Source organism: Erinaceus europaeus, chromosome 20, assembly GCF_950295315.1.
Source record: "Erinaceus europaeus chromosome 20, mEriEur2.1, whole genome shotgun sequence".
NCBI lineage: Eukaryota > Metazoa > Chordata > Mammalia > Eulipotyphla > Erinaceidae > Erinaceus > Erinaceus europaeus.
Window position 1 is genome coordinate 22699760 of NC_080181.1, and position 9656 is coordinate 22709415.

General features: G+C 42.4%; 1 protein-coding gene across 1 annotated transcript in view; it reads right to left on the minus strand.

The window, feature by feature from the left end:
- ZC3H12C (zinc finger CCCH-type containing 12C) overlaps positions 1-5902 on the minus strand; it is a 54139-nt gene extending 48237 nt beyond the window's left edge. Inside the window, exon 1 of the mRNA XM_060180112.1 lies at positions 5496-5902. Coding sequence (XP_060036095.1) covers positions 5496-5519 — 24 coding nt within the window. The 5' untranslated portion in view covers positions 5520-5902. The remainder of the gene's footprint in view (positions 1-5495) is intronic.
- Between the last annotated feature and the right edge of the window lie 3754 nt (positions 5903-9656).

Below are 9656 nucleotides of genomic sequence, written 5' to 3' on the forward strand. Positions count from 1 at the left end.
TCTGGATTATTTTCCTGTAGACTTAAGCAATGTGCTGAAAAAGCTTGATTCGTTTTTTTTTTCTTAATTTATATTTATTTATTTTCCCTTTTGTTGCTTGTTGTTTTTTATTGTTGTTGTAGTTATCATTGTTGTTATTGATGTCATTGTTGTTGGATAGGAGAGAAATGGAGAGAGGAGGGGGAAGGCAGGGGGAGAAAAAGATAGACATCTGCAGACCTGCTTCACCACCTATGAAGCGACGCCCCTGCAGGTGGGGAGCCAGTGGCTCGAACTAGGATCCTTACACCAGCCTTTGTGCTTTGCGCCACCTGCACTTAACCTGCTGCACCACCGCCCAACTTCCTGATTCATTTACTTTTAAATTCTGTCCAGAAAGTACTTTTTGTGTTCTATAGCTACTGGAGTACTTTGTAGAGGACAAAATGGTACAATTCTCTTTATCTTCCATATTTATAGTGCCAACTATCACACATCTCTTAATTTTCCAACATTGATTATTAATATATAAGTATACATAATGCCAGACTTTTTAGGGAACTAAAAATAGAATCATACCAAAGTAAAACTGCCCAGTGATCAATGGTAATGGTGTAAGTTATAAATTCACTGCATAGGTTCAAACTCGCTCGTCTACAACTTCCTAGCTTTGGGACTTAGAGCAAGTTTTTAATAAATTTTTTGTGTCTTAGGATTGCCCAGTGACGAAATGAATATAATAAAGGCAGCATACAAGCATAGTGCCTGATACATCAATGCACAATACGGAATAGATATTTCAGCTATAAGTGCCAAAGCAGGTAGAGAATCACAGATCTCAGTTATCTTTATGCCATCAGTTCCAACAATTGCTATGTGCCAGCCAGTGTGCACTTTTCATGTTACCTTAATTACTTCAGTAACCCCATAGTTAGATACTGGAAATGTATTCTGGTATGAAATAGATTATTATTATTATTATTATCATCATCATCATCATCATCACATTTGGGTCGGAGAGATAGCATAATGTTTATGCAAATAGACTCTCATGTCTGAGGCTCCAAGGTCGCAGGTTCAATCCCCTCTACCACAGTAAGCCAGAACTGAACAGTCCTCTGGTAAAACAAACAGACCATACTCAATTACTCATCACATTAGCTTTGTAAAGGTATGAGCATGTTGTAGGTCTAGGAGGCTTATTTAGTACTTAACACATAAAAAGCTTAGACTGGAGATCAAACACCAGAATGTTAATATTTTACATTCAAATATCTAATCCTGATTTAATAGATATTTAATATTTTTCTCCTCCCTCCAAAAATAAACTTTACCTTGAAACTTTGCCATGTTAATCACTCACTATTCATTCCCATCGTCTGCAGAATACTCCAGACACTTGGACCAACCACCCCATTTCCCTTGACTCATAGTTATCAGCTGTAAATCCCACTCAGTGTGACCTACCTGGATCCTACTTAAGGCCTGGTATGCGGCCTTCAATAGAACCTGAATTTCTTACTTTTTATGGTACTTAGTACACTGCACATAGAGATATGTCCTGTATGTTCATAATTTCCCTTTTTTGAAGTTGGAGGCCTTACACAGCATCTATCAATAGATTGATATTAAATGATTATTAGTAAGGGAACATATTTACTGGTCTTGAATGATCAGTAACTGCAGATCAATCAATATATAAACCTATTTTCTAAAACAAAAGGATAAAATTATGGCAACATTTTACATCCCAGCTGCAGAATGAGAAAAATAATTTCAAGGGGCCAGGTAGTGGCACACTTGGTTGAGTGCACATCTTACAATGCACAAGGACCCAGGTTTAAGCCCCCAGCTCTCACCTGCAGGGGGAAAGCTTTGCAAGTGGTAAAGCAGTGCTACAGGTATCTTCCCTCTCTTTTCTCCCTCTTTTATCTCCCCCCTCCCCTCTCGATTATTTCTGTCTCTTATCCAACAAATAAAGTTAGTTAAAAAATTAAATAATATTTTCACTAAATATTTGGGGTCTAATTTGACAGATGGAATTCATGAAAGCATAGCTCCAAAGAAGCAGTAAAACAGAATATTTCTATTAGTCTGGTAATTGCAACAAAAATGTAGAGAAGGAAGTGACTAACAAAAACTCCCATCAGCACACTAACATTCCAAGTTTCTGTTTCCTATTCTTTAATATTTCCATTATAACAAAATAGTTTCATTCAATTTCTTTTTCTTTTTTCTTCTCCTTCTCCTCCTCTTCTTTTTTTTTAACCAGAGCACTGCTCAGCTCTGACTTACAGTGATGGGGGGATTGAACCTAGGACCTTAGAGCCTCAGATATGAGAGTCTGTTTGCATAAACATTATGTTAACTCCCTCACCTTCATCAGAATTTATTTTATTTTATTTATTTTTTAAACAGAGCAATGCTCATCTCTGGGTTACGGTGGAGCAGGGGACTGAATCTGGGACTTGGGAGCTTCAGCCAGGAGAGTCTCTTTGCATATTCATTATGCTATCTATCCCTACCTTCATTAGTCTTTCAGTATTCAAAATTTATAAAAATACTGATCTTGGGAGTTGGGCGGTAGCGCAGTGGGTTAAGCGAACGTGGTGCAAAGCGCAAGGACCATCTGCAGGGGAGTCGCTTCACGCGGTGAAGCAGGTCTGCAAGTGTCTGTCTTTCTCTCCCCCTCTTTGTCTTCCCCTCCTCTCTCGATTTCTCTCTGTCCTATCCAACAACGACGACATCAATAACGACAACAATAACTACAACAATAAAACAACAAGGGCAACAAAAGGGAATAAATAAATATTAAAACAAAAGAAAAAAGAAAAAAATACTGATCTTGTGCTTAAAAGGTCACTTACTTTGCTTGTAACAGTTGAGTACTTTTGTATGACAAAATGCTAGAAGTAGAATTGTAACTTACTTTGAAACACATCCTTAAACTAGATAAAAAATACTTAAACATTTTAAATTATGGATACACACTTATTAGACCTGATTATTTTTAGAGTACCTGGTTTAGATAACTGAAAATAAGATCGCCAAATTGGGGGGGTGACAGGTAAATAGAGACAAGTATGAAGAGGCATTTTCCTAGGTTTATAACATTTTATATATATATATATGTATATATATATATATATACATATATATACACACACACACACACACACACACACATATATGATACAGAGAGAAACCTAGAGGGAAGAGAGATAGAAAGGAAAAGGGGTGTGTGTGTGAGTGGTAGTGCACCGAGTTAAGCGCACAGAATACTAAGTGCAAGGACCTGGTTTAAACCTCTGACTCCCCACCTGCAGGGGGGGCTCACCTCTTAAGTGGTGAAGCAGGTCTTCAGGTGGCTATCTTTTTCTTCCCCTCTCTGTCTTCCCCTCCTCTCTGTCCTATTCTAGAAAGAAAGAAAGAAAGAAAGGGAAATAAGGGGGGGAAAAGCCTCCAGGAGCAGTGGATACATAGTGCAGGCACTGAGCCCCAGTAATAACCTGGAGGCAAAAGAGAGAGAGAGAGAGAGAGAGAGAGAGAGATACCTGCAGCACTGCTTTCCACTTGTGAAGCTTTCTCCCTTTATGTGGGGACCAGGGCTCAACCTGGATCCTTGTGCACTGTAATGTGGTATAACAGGTATTCTTTTTTTATGAATACTTGGAGGTGCTTTTTTTTCCTTTACAAAAATATCAGATTTTTTATTGTTAATTCATATAGCAAGTTGATTTTCACAAAACACATTCATTAATTTTTGCTAAGCTACTAGATTCTTAGCCAGTCTGTGGTGTGATTCAGTAACGAATGATATTGCATCTCAGTCCACTAACTTGCTTTCCAGTAAATGTACTCTCACTAAGTCTGTAGTGTTAAATTGTTAAAACTATTTCTTAGCCCCAAATTAGAATCATATTAAACAAACACCTTCCAACTTCAGTCTTCCAACACACACACTTTTATGTTTAATCAACATTATTAGGTAATTATGAGTCCAAAGCAGAAGTCAAGCCTGTTTGAATCTAGTCACCCACTGAGTTAACTTTCTCTAGGAAACCCATCATGCCCATTGTCCACTTACTGCCCATTTTTTTGAGATGCTAAAAAAAATGATTTAACATTGATTTAGAATATTAAACAGTTTTAGCAGTACAACTTAACATATTGATGAAACTATCTTTATGAACATCAGATAATGAAGTTGCTGCTATAATTAATTTCATATGTGATGAAATAAATTAAAATCACTCTATGCTCTAGAAATATTAAGACTTAAATGTGTTTCAGATAGATATAGTTACTGTTTTTCATTTATAGTTTGCTGTATAAAAACAAAATTGGGGAAATAAATGAAGACCTGAATAATTTTACTAAGTTTCTAAATATGCAATATCTACATCTTTTTTGTGATGATAAAAATTGGATCGATAATTAAGCATCTCATGGGACTGGAAATACTCTAACACAGTCTTGTAACCAATAGGGAAACTTTCCTTAAATCTGTATTCGTATTTTGTCTCTATTACAAAATGTAGAGCACAAACCAGGATAGGTTAACATTTACCCAAATGGCAAGAAACGTGGATCAGTAATAAGTACTAAAGCTTTTTTTTTTTGCTTAAAGAGGACATTAAGGGGGTGCAACGAGACAGCTTAGATTCGTTTCTCCAAGTTATGTATGCAGCACCTTTTTATAGGGAGTTGAAAATTTAAACCTGTCAAGCTAAAAGAAACGCAGAGTGGAGAAAAAAAGGGGGAGGAGGACTTGGCTGGAGAGGGAGGGGTCAAGAGTGCAGGAGGGAAGAGGAGGGCTGATGGGTCTGGGTTAGGGCCGGCCCGAGGTGGTGGAGGTTTGAATGGAGGAGATGGATAATAAAAGCGAATGGCCAGGGCTGGGTCTGAGATGTCGGAGGATGCCTCACCCTACAAGTGCGCGACGGTCTGAGCCTCAGGGCTGCGGGTCCAGCTCCATCCGGGGCGCCTGAGCTCGCTTCCATGTTCGGTGGCGGTGCCCTGGGGCGGGCGGAGCGGACCGGTGCCCTAGGCCCCGGGGCCGAGCTCCCGGCCTCTGGTTTCCCGAGATCCCAGCGGGGTGGGCTCTGCTTGCCGGCAGGACGCGCTGGGTTTTCTGCGCGCCCCCGCCTGGGCCGCGGCAGCCGCGGGGTGTCAGCCACTCGCCCTTCGGGAGACCCGCCCGCCGGGGCCTGTGATCGCCTGGCCCCTCCGCCGGCGCGAGCGAGCGGACTTCGGTCAGCGGCCCTCTTCTCTGCGTCCCCCCTCGGGGCCACCCCGGCTGCCGTTACCCCCTTCCCAAGAGACAGACCCGCGGGCCGCCACCCCACATGGCCGACCCCGCCAGGAAGCGGCGAGCGGGCGGCGGGGCCCGCAGCGACTGCGGCCACCTCGGCCTCCCGGTGCGGAGCCGCACCCGCTCGTCCGCTCGCCCGCGCGCCCTCCCCCGGTTTGCACAACTCGGCCCACAGACGCGCGCGTATCTGTTGTCAACCTACTTGCAGTCTCTGCTCAGCAGCCATCACAGCACGCCGGGAACCCGGGTGGGAACCGGGGCGGCCCCAGGGCCCTCTGGCGGCCAGCCGCCTCTCCTCAGCCCTGGGCCGCCGCGTCCGCCACTAGGGCGCGGGGCGAGCGGGAGGTTCCCCCATGCCACCCGTTCGCCCGCCGGGCCGCGCACCGGGCTCCGGCTCGGGCGCACCCAGGCCCTGGGATCAGCCCGCCGCCCGCCCTGCTGCTCCCAGGGCGAGAGCGGAGCCAGCTCTCTCGCCAGCCGCCGCCGTCCTTGTCTGCCAGCCCCGCAGCCGCGGCCGCCTCTGTGCCGCTTCCTCCTTCCAGTCCCTCTTTCCCCCTTCTCCTTCGCTTCCTCCGGTGCGAGCTTGGCAAACGAGCACCTGCTGCTGGAGACAACTGAGAACTGAAACAGGAAACCCTGAGCCTAGGGGAAAACCCGGGAGGCGTGGAGAGGGGTGAGGGGAATGGCTGGAACCTGTCGGGCTCGACCCCGCGGCAGCGGCTGCCCTAGGTTCCAGCGCCTCCTCCCCTAGCTCTCCTTCCCATCCCTACCCAGTGGTCTCCACTTCTCCCTATTTCCCCAGCTCCTTCAAGGAAGTTGCTTCTCTGCTAGGCAACACTTCCTCCACCCAGGAACAAGGACCATCACCCCTGCCAGTGAAGGAAATCGAGAGACTGCCCTCCTATGGGGCAAGTTTTCCATGGTTGTTTGCTTATTATCAATATTCGGTAATAAGGAAAAACCACACCCGATATTAGCAAAACCAATAAGGGAACTTAAACAAATGAAGCAGTGGGATTTTACCCAGGAGAAGGATTTCTATCAGCAAGGAAACTGGCTTTGTTGGAAATGGCAGTAAATCAGACTCAAGGTTAAGCTTGGGATAAAGCCAGATTTCTTGAGGGAAGTTGGGAGGACACAGCCCCCTGGCACTGAGGTAGACACGCCTGAATTGGTAGCGTGAAAAGTGCTGAGAACACAGAGTCTTGCTACTTCTGCGAATTGTACAACGCCTAGCACAATTTAGGTCAACATTTCAGAGTTACTCAAATAGCCTTATTTATCTGCCTGTGAAATTGTCACTAGGAACCCTGCATCCTTGGGCAGGACTCATCTGTTTGTGGACAGAGGGAGAAGGGAATGTGGGGGTGATCATGTCTCTTTAATGTGCAGCGGAGTTGATAGGCTGCTTAAAGGGCGTGATCTCATTTGAACACTACCATAGTCATGTGAGCTAGGTGTTACTACTCCCTTTATGTGCCAGAAAATTGAGGTTGGAAGAATATTTCAAAACTGCATTGCTTGATTATGAAGGATTCAAAGCACATAGTTGGACCAGAGGTCATGCCTTTGGTAACACATTTCACTTCTAATAAAATTATTTCTTGTCTCTGTGAATTGTTTTCAATATGGCATAATGTGGTCTAAGCCTGGATATGTTGAGCTTTCTTGAGCTGTTTGTCTCATTGTGTGCTATCCATAATACTGGGACTCCAATGTTGAAGCTTCTAGTTATGTTGTTCTCTAGAGAGAAAGGAAGGAAGGAAGGAAGGAAGAAAAGAAAAGAAAACTTACCATTATGGCTCAGTTGAGCAGCACAGATGTCCCCACCTCTTACACCCACAATCTGTTGTTCTTTAGCTACTGATAACAGGATTTGTGGCTAAGAGCATCACACTGGTTGGTGCCTTTGGGCACCATGACACGTGAAGCTACGGGGAGATCTTTCTGAGCTTGCTTATTATGCCAGTGGTCCAGTCTTGGGGCCTAGTAAGTAAAATTGCAGACTGCTAGGTTTCTTTCTGGAAATATGAGAGCCCTCATCCACGTTTTTTAGAAACATCTTTACAATCGTTCACAAGTTTGACAGTTTGTATCTAGGTCAGTTTTGATTGGCAGGGAAGGAGAGATGCTAAGAGAAAGCATCCCTTGTTCTCTAAGCCAAGTGCTCAGAAGTCTTACGAGCACTTTTAGGCAATGGCAGGGACTTAGAAAGAGGCTGGCAGGCTGACAGTAAGTGACAACATCTGTGGTATGGCTTTATTCATGCAAGGCAGTTCCTGCCCCACAACATAGTGCCTACAGAGGCTAATTTATTTCTCTCCATTGACTCAGCTGACTCACATGCAATATAGATTAAATGTGGTTGTAGACATAGGTACAGTTTTAGGTCCTTTGAAAGTAATGCATGAATAGTTGTTCTAATTGTTAATATTTAGTGGATGCCCATTATGTTCTAAGGCACTACTTTATGAACTTTGCATGTGTTCTTTCATATAACGCCCACTAAGCCCCTGTGGAGGAAAAACTCATTATTTCCATTTCACAGATGAGAAGACTGAGACCAAGATTACAGCTAGTAAATAGTAGTGCAAAGATTGAAATGTAGGTAGTCTGTCTCCAGAATCAGAATATATACAATAACTGTATCTACAGTAACAACCTATAATAGTTTTGCTATGTAGTTGGGGGACGAAAATATATAAAAATTAAAACATGAGATTTAAGATTGTTTTTATGGTAGAGTGCACTGGCACATTCAGTGACAGGGATTGAACTTGACTCTCCACATACAAGTCCAGTGTTCTACTTGTTTAGCTACTTTCCCAAGACAAGAGCATTTACACTTATTAATATGTGTCATGGGTAATAAATGTAATGGAACTTTAGAGGAATTACTTCAGGTAGAGAGGATGAGAAACTTACATAGAACATGATTCTGCATTTCAAAAATTGGAAATTTAAACTGAATAATGATGCTGACTGGTACTTTGATAAAGAGTGAGGAAGGGCATTCAGTATCAGTAGAACAGCATAAACAGAGAATGTTAGTCAAATTTTAAGAATAATAGTGTTTTTTTTTTAAAGAGCTGGAAAGAGAAATTAGCAGAAAATCACTTAGCAGTTTGTGAACATGAAGGAGGGAGAGAGAAAAATGAGTTAGTTGGTTAAAGTTCAGTGTATCCTATAGACAGTGGGAATCTGAAAAGTCTTTGAGGAAAAGGAAAAAGGGAGAACATCTTAGAAAAGCAAATATTGTGGTGGTTATTGGTTGGTTTGGAAAGGGGATAGACTGAAACAAGGTAAGAAGTTTGAGTGACTGCAGTAACATGGAATACTAAAATAAGTAGCAAAGGAGGAAAAGAAAAAATAAACAGTTTAGTGAGACTGTGAATAATTGGATATAATTGGTGAATATCAACTTAAGAAAAAAGGAGAAGTTCAAAATAGTGGGTGTTAATGTGAAACATATAGTATTACAGAGTGGAGTAAAGGGGAACTTTAGGAGAGAGGAACTACTTTTTTTGAGCAAATATTTAGAACACTTTGGTTTAGGCATACATTTGTGGTAATAGTGGGATATGCCTGTGGAAATGTTTTTTAATGTTATCTAAAAATGCAGATAGTTGGGAAATGAGACCTTTATTTGCTGGTGCGAGCAAGAAGATTGCAAGTGGTCACTATTACAACAGTAGCCAAGGCATTCATCGGAAGTAAACGAGTCAAAAGAAAATTTCTAACAAAATTCTCCAAAGACTCTAGGATAATTGAGCATTAGGGAATTCCTCCTCCCACTTTCTCTTCCTTCTCCTCCTCCTCCTCCTCTTCCATCACCACCACCAGCTCCTTCTCCTTCTTTTCCTCTTTCTCCTCTTCCTCTTCTGTCCCAAATTATATTTACTTAAAAGGAAAATAGACTCTGTAGGGAAGAAATCTCATTTGTAGCATGATGAAAGAAAACTTAATAAGTCATTTCATCTTCATCCTCTCATTTTCTTTTCATTTTGCAGAGGGTCAGATTGAGAGTTAAAATGTGTCTCAGGTGGGGGAGATAGCATAAAAGTTTTGCAAACTGGCTTTCATGGCTGAGGTTCTGAAGTCCCAGGTTCAGTCTCCCACACCACCATAATCCAGAGCTGAGCAGTGCTCTGGTAATTAAAGAAAAACTCTTTTTTGAATGTCTGATGCTAAAACTTCAAAATAGACTTTAGGCAACTGTGACACATTTTTATATTTTATTTATTTTACCAATTCTGATTAGCTTGTTCATGGTTTAGTTACAAAAAGAAGTCTAAACATCGGTTGTGATCTTGAAATTCTTATAGTTTGGCTTCCTTAATAGGCAAAATTTTGAGACAGCTTC